This window comes from Ranitomeya imitator, chromosome 6 (assembly GCF_032444005.1).
Source record: "Ranitomeya imitator isolate aRanImi1 chromosome 6, aRanImi1.pri, whole genome shotgun sequence".
NCBI lineage: Eukaryota > Metazoa > Chordata > Amphibia > Anura > Dendrobatidae > Ranitomeya > Ranitomeya imitator.
Genome location: NC_091287.1, coordinates 176,480,463 through 176,501,645, shown reverse-complemented (window position 1 = coordinate 176,501,645; position 21,183 = coordinate 176,480,463). Strand labels below are relative to the sequence as shown.

At 39.7% G+C, this 21,183-nt stretch overlaps 1 protein-coding gene across 1 annotated transcript in view; it reads right to left on the bottom strand.

Moving 5' to 3' along the window:
• Positions 1 to 21,183, bottom strand: part of ITGA9 (integrin subunit alpha 9) — a 720,867-nt gene that overhangs the window by 481,544 nt on the left and 218,140 nt on the right. Inside the window, exon 8 of the mRNA XM_069730329.1 lies at positions 18,459 to 18,527. Within this exon, the coding sequence (XP_069586430.1) occupies positions 18,459 to 18,527 (69 nt within the window). The remainder of the gene's footprint in view (positions 1 to 18,458; positions 18,528 to 21,183) is intronic.

Sequence of the window (21,183 nt, the reverse complement as noted above, 5' to 3'; positions counted from 1 at the left end):
CAGTACGGATGCCATACGGATTACATACGGAGGATGCCATGCGCAAAAAACGCTGACACACCCTGGCTACGGAGGAGCTACGGACCACTATTTTCGGGACATTTCAGCGTATTACGGCCGTAATATACGGACCGTATTTTCATACGCTGAGTGTGAAGCCGGCCTTAGTCTGTTAGGGTATGTGCACACAGATCGGGTCTGCTTAAAAAAAAAGCCAGAAAAAATGCTTCAAATTGCTTGAAAGGCTCTTCCTGTTAATTTCTATTGAAAAAACACTTGTTTCATATGTTCAGTTTTTTAAGCCTTGTTTTCCGTTTCAGATTTTGATAAATGCCTGTTGGGAAATAAATAAATTACTTGTCACTCCTCTCGACGCAACTTCTGAGGTAATCTGCTCCAAACTAGGCACTGTACAATCAGAAAGCTGTAAAGAATGCTTTAGGAAACAAAAACAATTCCAAACTGTTTATTTCAAAACTGCTTCGTGAAACAAAAACACATAAAAAACATAAACAAGAAGAAAAAAAAACTCTTAGGCCGGAGGCACACTAACGAGAAATACGGACGAGTGCTATGCGAGAAAAAAATCACATAGCACTCGCACCAATGTTAATCTATGGGACAGCTCCCATCTCTGTTTTTTTTTCTAAGCCGTATTATACGTGCGAAAACACTCCTACCCCGTGACCATAGACCCACCAGAGATTAACACCACACCAGGATCTTAATCATTAAAATTAATTCAAAATAGCAACATTACAACAACATATAAAATCAAATACCAGTACGCACAACAGGACAATAAAATAATAATATAATAATAATATAATATAATATACAATATAATAACAGCAATACCCAGAACAATATAGATCCCTACCAATGTTATATGTGCAGAATGCAGTATCCAAATTTAATATAATTAAAGGAGAACAGAAGGAGCATAGAACATACCAACGTAAAAAAGTACAAAATTTATTGAAACATAAACAAAAGACATAAACAAACACATACATGAAGATAAGGACACTAAAAAGCACCCCTAACACCCACACTGGTCCTCAAAGGTGTAGAACGTGTATAAGGCACCAGAAAAACGTGTCACGCAAGAGGCACAAAATGGGCAACCGTGTCCATATAGAGCACCCTGGGTCCTAGACTCAGCCCCTATGGTCTTAAGGTATAGACCTAAAGGGGGCTGACAGACAATGCTGCAATATAAACAGTCACTCGCTTGGCTCAGTAGCCTGGCTGGGCGGGGTGGTTGCGGCGTCGGGGGCCATGGACGCATGCGCCGTTCATTTGCAGCCGTAATGTCTTCCGGGTCACATGATTTTTCATGTGACCGGAAGTATGGGATATAGGGCTTCTTCGGTGGAGTTTTAGACAGTTCCCCTTGAGAAAGCAAAGAGAACGCTAGTGCGAAACGCGCGTCGGGGGTGTCGCCCAACTCTTTTGATCCCTTCACCCGGGTAAGAGGTACGTTTCTGTTACTGAATTCACTGCGTCTATTATGCTATATGCTCTCCTTATACCGGCAGTGCTATCGGTTTCTTAGAGTGTTTCTGGGATCATAGACTGTTTATATTGCAGCATTGTCTGTCAGCCCCCTTTAGGTCTATACCTTAAGACCATAGGGGCTGAGTCTAGGACCCAGGGTGCTCTATATGGACACGGTTGCCCATTTTGTGCCTCTTGCGTGACACGTTTTTCTGGTGCCTTATACACGTTCTACACCTTTGAGGACCAGTGTGGGTGTTAGGGGTGCTTTTTAGTGTCCTTATCTTCATGTATGTGTTTGTTTATGTCTTTTGTTTATGTTTCAATAAATTTTGTACTTTTTTACGTTGGTATGTTCTATGCTCCTTCTGTTCTCCTTTAATTATATCAGTACTTTTTGGAGTAGTGATTTATAGTGCCCAGGACATGGTACTTGGACACTTTGCATTATGAGCCTGGGGTTATATTTATTGATCCAAATATAATATATAGCAAAAAGAGCAATTTTTACAGAAAATATTGATATGAAATAATTTAACTGTAGAAATATTAAAAAGAAGACGAGATATAATAATTAAAGTGTTTATATGCTACAAAAATCTATTCTATCACAGGATGATCAAACCAAGAAAAAGTAATATATACACAAAAATCCGTGAGAAAACTAAAAATCTTGAAAAAAAAATATATATAAAAATATATGATATATACAGTGGGGCAAAAAAGTATTTAGTCAGTCAGCAATAGAGCAAGTTCCACCACTTAAAAAGATGAGAGGCGTCTGTAATTTACATCATAGATAGACCTCAACTATGGGAGACAAACTGAGAAAAAAAAATCCAGAAAATCACATTGTCTGTTTTTTTAACATTTTATTTGCATATTATGGTGGAAAATAAGTATTTGGTCAGAAACAAAATTTCATCTCAATACTTTGTAATATATCCTTTGTTGGCAATGACAGAGGTCAAACTTACGTTTTCTGTAAGTCTTCACAAGGTTGCCACACACTGTTGCTGGTATGTTGGCCCATTCCTCCATGCAGATCTCCTCTAGAGCAGTGATGTTTTTGGCTTTTCGCTTGGCAACACGGACTTTCAACTCCCTCCAAAGGTTTTCTATAGGGTTGAGATGTGGAGACTGGCTAGGCCACTCCAGGACCTTGAAATGCTTCTTACGAAGCCACTCCTTCATTGCCCTGGCGGTGTGCTTTGGATCATTGTCATGTTGAAAGACCCAGCCACGTTTCATCTTCAATGCCCTTGCTGATGGAAGGAGGTTTGCACTCAAAATCTCACGATACATGGCCCCATTCATTCTTTCATGTACCCGGATCAGTCGTCCTGGCCCCTTTGCAGAGAAACAGCTCCAAAGCATGATGTTTCCACCACCATGCTTTACAGTAGGTATGGTGTTTGATGGATGCAACTCAGTATTCTTTTTCCTCCAAACACGACAAGTTGTGTTTCTACCAAACAGGTCCAGTTTGGTTTCATCAGACCATAGGACATTCTCCCAAAACTCCTCTGGATCATCCAAATGCTCTCTAGCAAACTTCAGACGGGCCCGGACATGTACTGGCTTAAGCAGTGGGACACGTCTGGCACTGCAGGATCTGAGTCCATGGTGGCGTAGTGTGTTACTTATGGCAGGCCTTGTTACATTGGTCCCAGCTCTCTGCAGTTCATTCACTAGGTCCCCCCGCGTGGTTCTGGGATTTTTGCTCACCGTTCTTGTGATCATTCTGACCCCACGGGGTGGGATTTTGCGTGGAGCCCCAGATCGAGGGAGATTATCAGTGGTCTTGTATGTCTTCCATTTTCTAATTATTGCTCCCACTGTTGATTTCTTCACTCCAAGCTGGTTGGCTATTGCAGATTCAGTCTTCCCAGCCTGGTGCAGGGCTACAGTTTAGTTTCTGGTGTCCTTTGACAGCTCTTTGGTCTTCACCATAGTGGAGTTTGGAGTCAGACTGTTTGAGGGTGTGCACAGGAGTCTTTTTATACTGATAACAAGTTTAAACAGGTGCCATAACTACAGGTAATGAGTGGAGGAAAGAGGAGACTCTTAAAGAAGAAGTTACAGGTCTGTGAGAGCCAGAAATCTTGATTGTTTGTTTCTGACCAAATACTTATTTTCCACCATAATATGCAAATTAAATGTTAAAAAAACAGACAATGTGATTTCCTGGATTTTTTGTTCTCAGTTTGTCTCCCATAGTTGAGGTCTACCTATGATGTAAATTACAGACGCCTCTCATCTTTTTAAGTGGTGGAACTTGCACTATTGCTGACTGACTAAATACTTTTTTGCCCCACTGTATATAAGCTATAAAAAATGTGCCCACAAGATAATCAATATATATTCTGCCACACACTAGTGTATATATAAAAGTGCTAAAGTGCTATAAACTTAAATACCAAAGAAAAAATGCCACATGCAGGAGCATGCAAAAACCAAACTGTTTACTATTACCAAATAGACCTTCCTCACTTAGATGAGTAAAGATCACACAAAAAGTGCTATGTGCTGTGCATATGAAGACTATATATATGTGCCACAGAAAAAAGGTAATTGCTCAGCTGCAGGTGATGCACGGAATACAATAGAGCGCTATGATATCAGGGATACAATGAGGCGCACACAGAAAGTGCTATGTGCTGTGCATATAAAAAGTATATGTATGTACCACAGAATTACTACTAAATATAGTGCTAAGAAATATAATTGCTCAGCTGCAAGGGATGCCCGGGATAACAATAGAGCCCCGTGCTATCAGGGATATAATAAGGCGCACACAGAAAGTGCGCCTGACGAAGGAATTCTTCCGAAACGCGCATCGGGGTGCGTTTCCCACAGGACTCAGCAACCCAAGGTATATATTGCCAATATAATTTTAGATCCCTTTTCGTATTTGTTATAATTATATAGCACCTCATTGTATCTCTGGTAGCACAGCGCTCTATTGTATCCCATGCATTCCCCGCAGCTGAGCAATTACATTTCTTAGCACTATAACATAGCAGAACTTCTTGTGGCACATACATACTCTTTATATGCACAGCGCATAGCACTTTCTGTGTGCGCCTTATTATATCCCTGATAGCACGGTGCTCTATTGTTATCCCGGGCATCCCTTGCAGCTGAGCAATTATATTTCTTAGCACTATATTTAGTAGTAATTCTGTGGTACATACATATACTTTTTATATGCACAGCACATAGCACTTTCTGTGTGCGCCTCATTGTATCCCTGATATCATAGCGCTCTATTGTATTCCGTGCATCACCTGCAGCTGAGCAATTACCTTTTTTCTGTGGCACATATATATAGTCTTCATATGCACAGCACATAGCACTTTTTGTGTGATCTTTACTCATCTAAGTGAGGAAGGTCTATTTGGTAATAGTAAACAGTTTGGTTTTTGCATGCTCCTGCATGTGGCATTTTTTCTTTGGTATTTAAGTTTATAGCACTTTAGCACTTTTATATATACACTAGTGTGTGGCAGAATATATATTGATTATCTTGTGGGCACATTTTTTATAGTTTATATATATATCATATATTTTTATATATATTTTTTTTTCAAGATTTTTAGTTTTCTCACGGATTTTTGTGTATATGTTACTTTTTCTTGGTTTGATCATCCTGTGATAGAATAGATTTTTGTAGCATATAAACACTTTAATTATTATATCTAGTCTTCTTTTTAATATTTCTACAGTTAAATTATTTCATATCAATATTTTCTGTAAAAATTGCTCTTTTTGCTATATATTAATTTGGATACTGCATTCTGCACATATAACATTGGTAGGGATCTATATTGTTCTGGGTATTGCTGTTATTATATTGTATATTATATTATTATTGTATTATTATTTTATTGTCCTGTGGTGCGTACTGGTATTTGATTTTATATGTTGTTGTAATGTTGCTATTTTGAATTGTAAAATAAAAATTAATTTTAATGATTAAGATCCTGGTGTGGTGTTAATCTCTGGTGGGTCTATGGTCACGGGGTAGGAGTGTTTTCTGCTCCTTGTGGTGGTGGTAATCACACATCCTTTCACAGAGCTCCTGGAATCACTACTTTCAATAATTTATGGTATATGTGGCATAGACATAGATTTTGTGATATTCCGTGGTAACTTCTGTGTTATATGACAACTTATAGAATAGATAGAATAAGAGTCTGCACATAATATAGGTATATATATATATATATATATATATATATATATATATAGTGCCTTGCGAAAGTATTCGGTCCCCTGGAACTTTTCAACCTTTTCCCACATAAGGTGCTGAGGGTTCTGTAACACCATGCTTCAAACATAAAGATACCAAATGTAAATTTTTGTGCAGAATCAACAACAAGTGGAACACAATTGTGAAGTTGAAAGAAATTTATTGGTTATTTTAAATTTTTGTGGAAATTCAAAAACTGAAAAGTGGGGCGTGCAATATTATTTGGCCCCTTTACTTTCAGTGCATCAAACGCACTCCAGAAGCTTTGTGGATCTTTGAATGATCCAATGTTGTTCTAAATGCCTAATGATGATAAATATAATCCACCTATGTGTAATCAAGTCTCCGTATAAATGCACCTGCTCTGTGATAGACTCAGGGTTCTATTTGAAGCACAGAGAGCATCATGAAGACCAAGGAACACAACAGGCAGGACCGTAATACTGTTGTGCAGAAGTTTAAAGCCGAATTTGTATACAAAATGATTTCCAAAACTTTAAACATCCCAAGGAGCACTCTGCAAGCGATCATATTGAAATGGAAGGAGTATCATAACAATGCAGATCTACCAAGACTCGGCCATCCCTATAAAGTTTAATCTCAAACAAAGAGAAGACTGATCAGAGATGCAGCCAAGAGGCCCATGTTCACTCTGGATGAACTGCAGAGATCTACAGCTGAGGTGGGACAGTCTGTCCATAGGACAACAATCAGTCGTACACTGCACAAATCTGGCCTTTACAGAAGAGTGGCAAGAAGAAAGCCATTTCTCAAAGATATCCATAAAAAGTGTCGTTTAAAGTTTGCAACAAGCCACCTCAGAGACACACCAAACATGTGGAAGAAGGTGCTCTGGTCAGATGAAACCAAAATCGAACTTTTTGGCAACAATGCCAAATGATATGTTTGGCGTAAAGGCAACACAGCTCATCACCCTGAACACACCATCCCCACCATCAAACATGCTGGTGGCAGCATCATGGTTTGGGCCTGCTCTTCTTCAGCAGGGACAGGGAAGATGGATAAAATTGATGGGAAGATGGATGGAGGCAAATACAGGACCATTCTTGAAGAAAACCTGTTGGAGTCTGCAAAAGACCTGATACTGGGATGAAGATTTGTCTTCCAACAAGACAATGATCTCAAACATAAAGCAAATCTACAATGAACTGGTTCACAAATAATTGTATCCAGGTGTTAGAATGGTCAAGTCAAAGTCCAGACCTCAATCCAATCGAGAATCTGTGGAAAGAGCTGAAAACTGCTGTTCACAAACGATCACCATCAAACCTCACTGAGCTCGAGCTGTTTGCCAAGGAAGAATGGGCAAGAATTTCAGTCTCTCTATGTACAAAACTGATAGAGACATACCCGAAGCGACTTACAGCTGTAATCGCAGCAAAAGGAGGTGCAACAAAGTATTAAGTTAAAGGGGCCAAATAATCTTACACGCACCACTTTTCAGTTTTTGAATTTCCACAAAAATGTAAAATAACCAATAAATTTTGTTCAACTCCACAATTGTGTTCCACTTGTTGTTGATTCTTCACCAAAAATTTAAATTTGGTATCTTTATGTTTGAAGCATGATATGTGGGAAAAGGTTCAAAAGTTCCAGGGGGCTGAATACTTTCGCAAGGCACTGTATATATATATATATATAAATATATATATATATATATGTCATTGACACACACATATATATATCTATATATCTTTATATTTCATAGAGAGTTAGATAGCAGAATAGCCGATAATTCAATTGTCGGGTTCGGTAAAATCATTGCAGAACCCGGCAGGATATGAGACATGGTTTACATGCAGTAAACCATTGCATATCTGTTAGATTGATATATGTCCTCACTAATAATGTTAGTAGTGTGTGTGTAAAATTTTGGAGCTGTAAGTGTTAAATTAAAGGATTAATTCACGGAAAAAACTGGCGTAGGCTCCTGTGCAATTTTCTCCGCCAGAGAAGGAAAGCCAGTGACTGGGGGCAGATATTAATGGCCTGGTTATTGCCCCCCCTGGCTACAAAAATCTGCCCTAAGCCACTCCAGAAAAGGTGCATCTGTAAAATGCGGCTATTCAGGCACCTAGCCTCTCTCTTCCCATTGCCCTGTGGCGGTGGCATATGGGGTAATAAGGGGTTAATGTCACATCGCTATTGTAAGGTGACATTAAGACTAGTTAACAATTGAGAGGTGTCAATAAAACACCTATCCATTATTAATCCAATAGTATGAAATGGTTAAAAATACACACATACATTATAAAGTCTTTTAATGAAATAATGAAACACAGGTTTAACATCTTTATTGCACTCTCAATCCAAGCAAAGCCCTCGTTCTTCTGTAAAAAATGCAAAATAAAAAAGCAACAATATCCCATACCTGTTCGCCATACAGTCAAGTCCCACGCCGCAATCCATCTTAAGGGGTTAAATAGTTTACAACCCGCAGCGGTGCTAATGCTACCGGCCAGGCTGTAAACCATGAAGGAAGGACTGAAAAGCTGCCTGCGCAGCCTCCTCTCCTAACCAGACATGAACTTATTAGCATGGGAAAGTTTCTGAATATTTTCCCACGCTGTCAAATTCACCGCGTCAGGCGTCGATTGCAGATGATTGTGTCAAAAAAACGCATTACTGTATATGGGAACGCATTGGTATGCAAGGACATGCGTAAGCATGCGTTTGATACGCATGCGTACTTCACACTAATCATGTCCAGGAAATGATGTTACCACCTGCAAAATCACTGATGTATAAAAGGGGGTGTGGAGACAGGTAGTCCATTACTCTCAAGATTCTGAATGGAAGCACAAGACTCTGGATGGAAGCACAAGACTCTGGACGGAAGCGCAAGACTCTGGACAGAAGCACAAGACTTTGGACAGAAGCACAAGACTCTGGACAAGACTCTGGATGTAAGTATAGAAGCTTTGATAATGTCTGTTTCTCTTTGCATTCTGAACTCTGCACTATTTTTTTCAGGTCCCTTGTAGACTGTTTGCTACTTCGGTCCTGTTACTGTTGTCCTGTGTACTCTGTACTCATTTTTTCCTTTTCCTTGTAGACTATTTGCTGCTCTGGTCCTGGTGCTGCTGCTGTCTTCCTGCTGCTGCCATCTTCCTGGTGCTGCTGCCGTCTTCCTGGTGCTGCAACCTTCCTGTTGCTGCCGTCTTTCTGGTGCTGCCATCCTTGTGCTGCTACCTTCCTGCTGCTGCTACCTTCCTGCTGCTGCCTTCCAGGTGCTGCTGTCCTGGTGCTGCCTGACTGCTGTGTTGTTGGACTACTTTCTGTAGTGTAAGTATTGGTGTCCATTTTTTTGTGCTACATTGTGTTTGGCTGCTACCAAGTTTTTATATTTGTCTATTCTCTAGTGTTTCACTTGACTGCTGCCTGCTCTTCCATCATATCCTCCACTGAAGCTTCCGAAAGTAGACATGACACTGATTATGTAATCACATTTGATAGACTGATAGGTATGTATTGACTGTCAATACTATACATGTGTTAAATCATGTATTTTCTTTACAGGTACCTGACAGTGCAGAAGAGCAGGAGCAGTCTAGTGGAAATCATTCTTCACAGGGTCGTCGGCCTCAAGTTGCTGAGGAGGAAAGACGGGGTGTAAGTATCCTTTATCTGAGTTGTAATTGAATCTGTTTTCAGTTTCACTTACAAATTTTTTTTTTGTATTTCATCTATAGGTTCCACAACGTGAGGAAGGACAACTGGATATTGATAATGAAGTCCTTATTCAAGCTATGCAAGATCGAGCAGCGCCGTGGAACACCTGTAAACGGAATCATTCCGACTCAGCCTTGATCCGACAACTCTGGGAAGAACTGGCCAGATCGCTGTTGGATGATTGGGATCATGCAAGGCCACAAGTCAGAAAGGATTTTGGCAAGTATTGCAATGTGGCCTTTTACACGTCGGTTTTGCTGTAAATGTTGGTGTCTTTTTACAATAATTTTTTTTTCTTCCCCCTTCACAGTGAAGAGAGTAAAAGTTCACTCGATGAAGAATCGCTTCAGTAAGGACATGAGAGAGGAGATTCGGGTTTGAAGTGGTGATGCTCAAAAAGTCAGAGAATATAAGTACTATCAGTGGCTTTTCTTTCTGAGGCCTGTACTTGCTCAGCGAACGTGAGTATCTTTTGTGTTGTCTTACTATTATTTAAACTTTTAATTTGTTTACTAATGATTTTCATTTATTTTCCCACACAGAACCTGGTGCAGCACCACAGAACCTGGATCGTCTTCTGTTGGAGCGGCCCCTCATCGACCAGCCAACGAATAGGCCCAATCATCCACCAGCGATGGAGCAACCAAGCAGGCTTCACAGGCTGAGGAACAGGAAGCCGGTCCATCAGGTTTTCTCCTCTCCCAGCCATCTGCCACTACTTTACTTGGGTCTAATCGCCAGTGGCAGAGGGCATGTGAGAGGTCAGTCATGCCTGAGTTTATTCACTTAAGCTCGGTCTTCCAGGCTGGGATGAAGGCAGTTGTAAAAAGAAGAATAGTGGGTTCACTCACTTGAACACACTTTTCCAGGACGTCCACAAATGCCTTGACTGCCTGGAAGCCGACCTTAATAGACTGGTGCAACATTATTTTTCTGCTATAGAACGGGGCGCGACGGAAAAACTTAGTCCTGATCTCCAGCTCTATGTGATGAACGTCTGTCAGGATAGTTACACCAAGGCCATATAGCAGTCCTGGTATCGGCAGCAGGCAACAAGTTCTTTCCCTACAGGGTAAAAAGCTCCAGGTCAGCATCAGTGGCACTATCCACCACCAGCACAACCACCGCTAAACATTAGGACTGTTCCAACATTAACCAGCTACACCATGCAGCCGATTGCAGCATCCCTGCCTTCCACTTGTACCATGCAGCCAAGTGCAGCAGCCCAGACTTCTACTCCCACCACGCATCAACAGGAAGGAAAAGACCGAGGAAGCAGCAAAACCAAATCCAGGAAACGTAAAACTGCCAAAAAAGCATTAACCACCACCTCCACCCTCATCTCCGAATGTGTCTTTGTTTTCTAGTCTGTCCATACCCTCCCTTAGTTCTTTCCCATCCAATGTGTCAATCCCTTCCAACATGTTTTCTACTCCTAATGTGTCCTCTTCCCCCAATGTGTCCTCTGTCATTGTTTCCGACCCAATCCTCCAATTGTCTGTCACTTCCACTTCCCCTACTTCCCAAACTACGCCAAGCCTACCATCACAGCCCGACACCCCCCCCAGGTCCATCATGTCACTCCCTCCCGCAGAACCTGAAAATAATAACATTTTATTTTATTTTTTTAATTTTAAAATTGTTTTTATTTTTGTTAATAAAAATTCTTTTTATTCACAATAACTGTCTCACTGTGTTTTCTTTATCACTTTATTTAAACATGTGTGTAATGTTGAGTGTATTGTTGAGTGTATTAACAGGTGTTACAGTTAAGGTGTTTATTATTAAATTACATTAAAGGTGACAGTCAGAAAAAAGTACAGGAGCATAGCATTACAGGTACATTTGACTTATTTACAACTTAAACCATTTCATCTTGCCATGACACGAATCCAATATCAGAGACAAAGTAGGCAGCAAATTTATCCCTCATTTGAGCAACTTCCACAGTAGTCCTCAGAGGGTGAGCATGATCCAGTTCCAGTTGATCTTTTGCCAGGATGTAATTATGCAGAACAACACACGCTTTCACAACCTCTTCAATTGTCTCTATTTTAAGATTGATCCACAGTTTTTCGTGCCCTTGTCAGTCTGTAGTTGAAAATCCTTTTGCTGTGATTCAAGTCCTGACTTGAGTATGGTTTTATGAGGTTGGCACACATTTGAAACGCCTCATCCCCAACAACAAATGGCATTGGCGGTCTTTCAGTGTTCAGAAGAGGTTGCGGTGGTGGAAAATTAAAATTATTAGCATACAAATGTTGTCCCATGTCAGAGTTTTTGAAAGTCTGTGAGTCATTTCCTCGTCCAAATGAGCCAACGTCAATGGCGATAAATCAACATTCAGCATCAGCAATCGCCATTAGAACAATGGAAAAGTATTTTTTATAATTGAAGTACTTGGATCCACTTCCAGCAGGTTTAAGAATCCGAATGTGTTTACCATCCACAGCCCCCACACAGTTGGGAAAATTAGAAATTTCCTTCAATTTTTCTTAATTTTTCAGCCAGAGTTCAGTTGTGGGTTGGGGCAGGAATTTTGCATGCAGAACGTCACACAATGCACGGCAGGTGTCTTCAACAATCCCAGAAAGGGTGGACAGTCCAATCCGAAATTGAAAATGTAAAGATCTTAAGGTATCTCCGTGTGTTGTATGTTATATATTTTAAATGATTTCAACACTCCAATTAATACGAATTATAGAGCTATTGATATGGTTTCAATCAGATATATATATAATTCCCCCACATGAGTTCAGGGGCCCATCCCCCAGTTGTTGAATTTCTGGCTTGTGTCCTACATGAAGCCCCCTCCTCCAGTTGCAAAAAAACTGGCAAATCAGGTTTCATTGGGGATTGAGGGGATGTACCTTTGCCAGTGGACAAGAGACTGGTGACATCATTCCCCACACCTCTGGTAGCGGGAGAGATATAACAGAGCACATGTGCTGGGGCCCTCTCTCTTGCTTCCTGGCCGATGAATGATGGACTTCTACCTTGAGAGTGTAATGTATGACTATTGATTATGTGCTTTTTTGAGTGACTGTTTAAATTTATTATCTTTTATTAAGTAAATTCATTTTAGTTTATTCAATTGTCGTGTGAGCATTTATTTATTCATCACAATTCTTTGAACCTTAACAAAACACTCCGGTAGCCAGGAATCTGTAGAAAAAAAAAGAAAATGGGGAAAAAAATCAGTACATGGCTTTTATAAGAAGAAGAAGAATTACAGGAGTTTCTTTTTCAAAATTACATACCTTACGGTCACCAACAGAAGTTCCTCAGCAGTAATTGCTCCACGTAGTTGCGTGTCCTGCCTGGTGATGGATCCTCGCACACGATGCAGCAATTCTTCTTGGAAGCTCTGTTCCAACATCCTTGTGTATTCCAACTTAGCCTAACCTTGAGATTGTTGAACTTTCTGAACAATTATGGTATTCAAGTTCTCAGACAGTTCTCTTCTCCTCTCTCTGTTCTCCATGCTTAGTGTCACACACAGGCACACAATTCAAAGGTTGAGTCAACCTGGTTTCAGATTTTATATTGCCCATACCTGTTACTAGCCACAAATAAGTTTGAATGAGCATCACATACTTGAAACAAAGTTGTTTACTCACAATTTTTGAAAGGTAATAAATAAATAAGTGAAAGCGGTGCTAATGTCTCAAAAGTGTTATTTACCTGCAGCGAATAAAACAATCACAAGATTGCAGGAAATACAAAATAAAATAAGATACAGTAATTCGCGCTGGTAAAGCCAAGGTGTATCTTATAACTAGATGCACCGTTGTGTCCAATAAAGTTTGCAAAAAAGGCATAGAGGGTAATCTAGTGAACAGATACTACAGCCTATTGCTGTGTCCGAGATGTATAAAAATTGTAGTTCCAGATGTATATAGTCAATTCATATAGAATTAAAAAATCTATATAGTCAATACCTTGAAGCATGTAAATTGGTAGTTTCCAGACGTTCTCAGGTACGGTAAGTCTGATGAACAGGATGACCTGTAAATTTTTTCTTTATGTTACGTATGTGCTCATTGATTCTAACCCTCAGAGGCCTTTTTGTACGCCTTTTTTGCAAACTTTATTGAACACAACGGTGCATCTAGTTATAAGATACACCTTGGCTATACCAGCGCGAATTACTGTATGTTATTTTAATTTTTGAAAGGTGCCAACAATTTTGTCTGGCGCGTTTTCGGGTGTTTGTGTGCAATTATGTCTAATTTGTCTTTTTTCTGTTTTTTTTTTTTTTGCGTTGTTCCAAACACACAAAGGCAACATATGTATAACAAAACATGTGTAACTGCTACAATTTTCTGCGAGAAATACTTCATTTTCTGAAACAATTTCAAGAGTGCCAACACTTTCGGCCTTGACTTTATATGAGAACCCATCTGTGAGCTCATTCTGATAGGAGAGTTTCCTAGTTTTGGCTTACAAATACTGATGTAAAATACTGACCAAATACTGCTAGTGTGATGGCAGCCTTACAGTGGCTGATGCAAACTGAATGGGGTCTAAGTGCTGCCAAAAATACAAAGATATGTAGGCAGTCATAAAATATGCTGTCAGCTAACAAATTAGCAATTGATAATTTGTGGGCTGATTGCTGCCATATTTACATTGGCTAATGATTGGGAAAAGTGTTTTAACGAACACTGATTCATATATTTATGGGCACTGACAATTCTAACAGTCATTTGCCAGGTGTTAGGCAAAACAGGCAAAACTTTAAAGGGAATCTGTTACCAGCATTGTTCCCCTTTACCTGAGAATAGCATGATGTAGGGACAGAGATTCTGATTCCAGAGATATGTCATTGGGCTGCTTGCTGTAGTTTTGAAACAATCACTGTTTTATCAGTAAGAGATTATGACAACAGTACTAGTAAACCTGCTGCCATGTAGTCCTTCATATTCATAATAAGCCATACATCACTGTAATCAAGGCATTTGCCCTGTAAGGTTGCAGCCGGACAAGTCCTGGATGGAGTATTTGTGTCACCGAGGTGAAAACCGGAGAGGAGGCTCCAGCATGGATTGTACCGAGAGGATTTTTTATGGGCCAGAAATTTGGGTCCGGGTTTTAAGAAAAACTGGAAGAGCTGGGCGAGTCTGGTCATTCCCATCCTCCAATCCAAGAGGTACTGCTGGTGTAAAAGGGCGGCTGAGCTGCTCCGTGATGATCTGTGTGTAGAGGGTGAATGACCTTGTGTATGTGCTCAGTCTCTGGCAGAGGCTGAGTGAAGGACTAACATCTAAACGAATGAACCTGTGCTATATATGGACTGCTTATTTCTGATTGGTTCTGTTATACCTTTTGTGAACAGAAGAGGTTGCTTTGTATGGACTTTATCTGGAAGTTTATGCAAATAATAAACTTCACCTGTTCTGGACCCGACCACGTTGCCTGCCTGTGTGAACGCTACCGACTACCAAAGAGATCGATCCCTACATTATGCTGCTGGGGCAGCGAAAACCTAATTCTATTTAAGTATTATAAAGAGCTACATTACACAAAAGATACATTTTCTCTTTCAGTTCTATTCTAAAAGTAATAGAAGTGCAAAAATATAAATACAAAATTCCATTCTAATACGGTCATGTATATAATCTGGAAATCTCTATTGAGCTACATGCAGTTTTTTTTTATAGATATTGGTATATGAATAGAGCATAGATGGTTTTCCAAAGTCAACTTGTACAATTTGGCTGCTGAGCTTAGTGATCACAGCTGACAGATTACAGCAATATTAATTACCAAATACAGACTTGCTTTAACATTCAGTCAGTACCAACTTACTATTAAAGCAGTGTCTGAGAAATTCTTTAGTAATTCCACAAGGACACTTCACTAATCTATTTAATGGTTTGCTTTAGCATATTCAATAACTGCATATAGTCATGTTAATGTTCACTTGACAGTGATCAATGAGCACAATTACATATTAGTGACATCGATCTTGTAACATAATTCAAGAACTTGATGGTCTTGAGGTTAAGAGTGACAGACTGTATTTAAATGGCTAATACTTAGGAGGTAGCTAACTACACATCACTAATAAGAGCAGTACAGTGTTGTCTTTATCCACTCTTGGCTATGGCTATCTTGGATTTGTTATATACAGTACAAATATGTAAAGAAAATTTTTCTATAACATATGCCTCAGCCATTTATAAATTTAAAGCACTCTCATCAAAGTTTGTATCCTCTCAATATATTGCAATCACCACTGTTTACTTACAATTGCTCATTTTGCCTTTCTACCCAGTTAATTCTTCTTTTTTCCATTAGGTCCATGACATTACAAGAATAAAAACAGACTAGCTGAATGATAAGCTCTATGTAGAAACAGGAAGTCTAATTTCCCTGTATGACTCATAAGTAGGGTTGAGCGAAACGGGTCGGCCATTTTCAGAAGTCGCCGACTTTTGGCAAAGTCGGGTTTGTATATACCTAGGGTGAGTATATACCTAATAGGAATATACTCACCCTCGGACGCACCCTGCTTCTTTCCGGCAGCCTTCCTTCCTAAGAATCAGCGCTTGAAGGACCTTCGGTGACGTCGCGGCTTGTGATTGGTCGCGCGAGCAGTCACATGGGCGGTCGCGCGACCAATCACAAGCCGCGACGTCATCTAAGGCCCTTCACGCGCTGATTCTAAGGAAGGAAGGCTGCCGGTTAGAACCAGGGCGCGTCAGAGGGTGAGTATAGCAATATTTTTTATTTTAATTCTTTATTTTACACTTAAATATGGATCCCAGGGCCTGAAGGAGAGTTTCCTCTCCTTCAGACCCTGGGAACCATTGGAAACCCAATGCACTGCATTGGGTTTCGTGTTTCGGCCAACCCCGAACCCAACTTTTTTATAGGATCGGCCGATTTCACTCGACCCGACTTTTGAAAAAGTCGGGTTTCGTGAAACCCGACCCGATCCTATAAAAGTAAAAGTCGCTCAACCCTACTCATAAGTCACTGCATAAGTTCATGGCAGGGGGAGGAGGAAGCAGCTGGGTCAGGAGTTGAAGAGGGGAATGATTTATGCAGGGACAATAGGCTTTCTGTTTCAATATAGAACAGAGAAAAGAGAGGAATTAGATGGTTAGAAAGGCAAAATGAGCAATTGTAAGTACACATAATATGATGACTGCAATATATTAAGAGGATAAAAACTGTGATGGGAGGAGTAGTGCTTCTCTAAGAAGGAGGTTGCTGGATTTTTTTGTTTTTGCACTTTTGTTTTTTCCTCACCTTCTTTTAAGAGCCTATACTTTTTATTTTTCCATTGACATAGGCGTATGAGGACTTGTGTGGGAATTTTTTAGTTTCAATGGCACCATTCACTTTACCATGTAATGTATTAAAATCCCAGAAAAAAGTGTGCTGAAATTGTAAAGATAATGCAATCCCACCATTGTTTTCTGGGGGGATTTTGTTTTCATGGCCTTTAGGCTATGTGCACACGTTGCGGAATAGGCTTAGGAATTTATGGTGCGGATTCTGCATCACTTGGCAGAAAACGCAGGTGCGGATTTGTCGCGTTTTTTGTGCAGATTTTGTGCGTTTTTTTGTGGGGATTTGCTGTGGATTTTTTGTGGATTTACTGCGTTTTTTACCCCTGTGGATTTCTATAATGGAATGGGTACAAAAACGCTGCAGATCCGCAAAAAATAAATGAGATGCTACTTCTTTTAAACCGCAGGGTTTCCGCACGGAATGTTCTGCACCATTTGCAGAGTATTTTTTTTTCTCATTGATTTACATTGTACTGTAAATCAATTGCAGATCTGCGGCATTTCTGCACCGCAAAAAACGCTGCGGACCCGCAGTAAATCCGCAACGTTTGCACATACCCTAATTGTGCATGATTGTCCAGGTCAGTCTGATTACAGCAATACCAATACCAAATATACATCTATGAAAAATCATTCAACTTTTTTTGCTTAGTGTCATCATTTTCACAAACCTGTACCATTTTTCATTTTCTTTTGTGAGTGCTTGTTTTATGCACGGTGAGCTGATGTTTTTAACCAGATCAATTTTGTGTATATACGATTCTTTGATTGCTTTTTACATTATGTTAGGGAGGTAACTAAAAAAAAAACGCAATTCTGGCATTTTGATTTTTTTTTCTTTACGGCATTTACCAAAAGGATTAATTAGTTCTACATTTTAATATGTCAGGCTTTTATGAATGCGACAATTCCAAAAAATGTACGGTAGTTTTTTTCTTTAGATTTAACAAGGGAAAGATGGGTCAATTTGAACTTATGTTTTTTTTTATTTTTTATATTTTTAAAAAACATTTTTCTTTATTTTTTACATTGTTTTCGTTATTTTAGGGGACTTCATCCTTTAATCATTTAATTGCTTACACTATATACTGTAATAACACAGTATTGCAGCATAAAGTGAAAATGTTGGTTTCCTATGGCGCTCAGCCTGTGGCTGAATTTCACAGGCGGACTGAGATGACAGTGACAGGGGTCTTCAGCAGAGTTAAGAACACTTGTTTCCTAATAATCTTTTCAGGGTAAACAGACTGTCGATCCCTCAATGATCTTATGTGCAGCAAAAGATCAGCGTCCTTTATAAACAGGACTCGCACTGCTGAGAACTATGGCATCCTATGGGCACTGAGCAGTCAATTACAGATCTATTACAGATCGCTCAGTGTACATTGTTTATTGCGGTCTCCCTGTGTAAATAGGCAATTAAATGATCACCAAGTGGTAAAAATTTATCAATTGGTGATCATATAGGTGATATAATTTCGCCAGTCCATGTAAATCGACCCTTAGTGAACGCTCAGTTTGCCCCAGTACACATTAGTACTCTAGAACATTGGCTATCACTGTCAAGAACACATTTTTATTGCATATAGCCAGTCATATTGCAGAATGCCAGTATTATCACATTATAAATTATCACAAATGTAAGCTAAATAGAATGCAATATAAATGATCGCAGAAGAAACCCAGAAAATAATCAGAATACTCACCTTTTTCCCCAAAGCTTGAAAAATCCTAACAAGTGATCCAGAAGCTCTATCTGGTCTGAAGATGTAGACCTAAAAAAATGAGATGTAGTTTTTTACTTTTCTTTGCACTCACACCATAGTTACATAACAACTTTGGACTTTTTTTTATCTTCCTCACACATCACTGACATATTTCTGTTTGGGGGCACATATAAGGTAGGAGCAACAATTTGTATTTCAAAATACTATTACATTGTATGAGAGTTTATGACATTTCATTTACTCTGTTATAAATAATCTACCGTACTGGTATTCTGCACTGACATGTACAGTTAGGTGCAGAAATATTTGGACAGGGACTGAATCTTCGTGATTTGGGGTCTGCATGACGCTATTTTTAATTTTAAAATGAAACAACTAAGATGCGATTGAAGTCCCGACTTTCAGGTTTAAAGAGGTTTTAAAGTAAATTTTAAATAATAGAGCTAGGAATAATATTAATTTTCACAATTGATTGTGTTTAAAAAAATGTTCCTGAGCTGAGATAATCTTATAAATGTGCAGGGGCACATTTATATCTTTGTAATTGAGACAACGGAAATGTACACTTTCAAGTTTAATTAAAGGGGTTGAACAAAAATATTCTGTGAAATGTTTAGGAATTGCAACCATTTTTTTTTTTACAAGGAATCCTCATTTCGGGGGCTCAAAAGTATTTGGACAAATTAACTTTACCATAAATAAAATGTTCATTTTTAATCCTTTGCAGGCAATGACTGCCTGAAGTCTGGAAGCCATGGACATCACCAAACTCTGGGTTTCTTCCTTTGTAATGCTTTCCCATGCCTTCACTGCAGCTGACTTCAGTTATTGCTTGTTTGTGGATCTTTCTGCCTTAGGTTTTGTCTTAAGAATGTGAAATGCTGCTCAATGGGGCTGAAATCAGGTGATTGGCTCGGACATTGCAGAATATTCCCCTTCTTTGCCTTAAAAAACTCCTGGGTTGCTTTCGCCGCATGTTTATGACCATTGACCATCTGTACTGTGAAGCGCTGTCCAATCAACCTTAGTGCAATGGGTTGAATCTGAGTAGAAAGCATCGCCCTGTACACTTCAGAATTAATCTGGCTGATTTTCTTCAGTCCCATCATCAATAAAGACTAGTGACCCATTGCCATTGGAAGCCATGCTTGCCCATGCCATCACACTGCCTCCACCATGTTTTACAGAGGATGTGGTGTGATTTGGATGATGTGGAGTTTCAAGCCATCTCCATACTTTCTTCTTCCCGTCATTCTGGCACAGGTTGATCTTGATTGAGTAATTACTTTTGATCCCTTTAAAATGAAGCAGCTGCACATTACAGAGCTGTAATTCCTAAACCATTTCTCCAATTAGGATGTGAATACTCTCAAATTAAAACTGATAATTTGCACTTTAAGCCCATATTGATTATATAACTGTATCTTGAATATGTTTTGGTAATCAGCTAAACTGCCAAAACTTGCGTCATTGTCCAAATATTTCTGGATATAACTGTATGTCCATTATATTTCCTGATATAAGTCAATAATCTATTTCATTCACCTTTCATCAATTTGCGTGAATAGGGTTTAAACTTGACACAGCATATTAGAGTAGAAGACCTATCACTTGCCAAAAGTATGTATTTTTTACTTGGTGTAAATGCCACAGTTCTGAAGATTGCCTTGTAAATTTGTATCTCCTACACCACTTTGAATCTGAAATAAAGGTCTGAAATGTAGTGTTTGGCAACACAAAAAGGCACAGAAGTGAATGAGCGATATTTGATTTTTTGGAGCGTAAACTGGCTGGAATACCGTATTTTTCGTACTATGAGGTTTTAGAGGAGTAAATTAGGAAAAAAAATTTAAGCAAAAAATGTGGTCAATTCTGTACTTAATATCTCCTATTCTGGCATATATGGTCCCTCATCCCCATCCTGATACACATGGCCCCCTCATCCCTACCCTGGTATGCATGGCCTCCTGATCCCTATCCTGGTATGCATGGCTCCTTCATCCCTATCCTGGCAGGAATGATCGCCCTCATCCCTATACTAGTATGCATGGCCCCATTCTTATAATTGGCCCTCACCCCCATCCCCATCCTGGTATACATGGCCCCATCAGAAAACATTTAATAAAACAAACCATTACACTTACCTACCGGGCGCTCCCTCATAGCATCCTGCTCCGGTGCTAGAAACTGCTTTATGCTTGTAAGCAGCAGAGCACAGCTGCCAGAATACTCTCTGGGACTGTGCGTGCAAAGAGTAGTGAGTGTTCATTGCTCTTCAGTAGCGCGCAGAGTAAGCCACCGGCTTCCTTCAGCTGCCTGTGGTCACGTGTGCCGATACTTAAGAGAAATGAATATACATGAATATCCAGCCTCCTGTGACCCGCTGCTCCATCGATGCCATTCCCCCACCTATCCACCACAGCCACACTATACACCGTACCCCACTGTATATCGAGACTATAAGAGGCACCACCCATTTTCGTCCACATTTTTGGAGCAAAAAAAAGTGAGTCTTAGGCTAAGTTCACATTTGCGTATGCGTCCACAGCGTATCGTCTGCATGTGCAAACGCATGCCAAAACACATGCAAAAGCATGCTTACGCCTGCGCATCATCTTGCGCATGACACAAACCAAAACGCTGCGTGTGCATGGGTTTAAATGCGTGAACGCATGCGTATGCATGTCCTTGTGTACCAATGCAT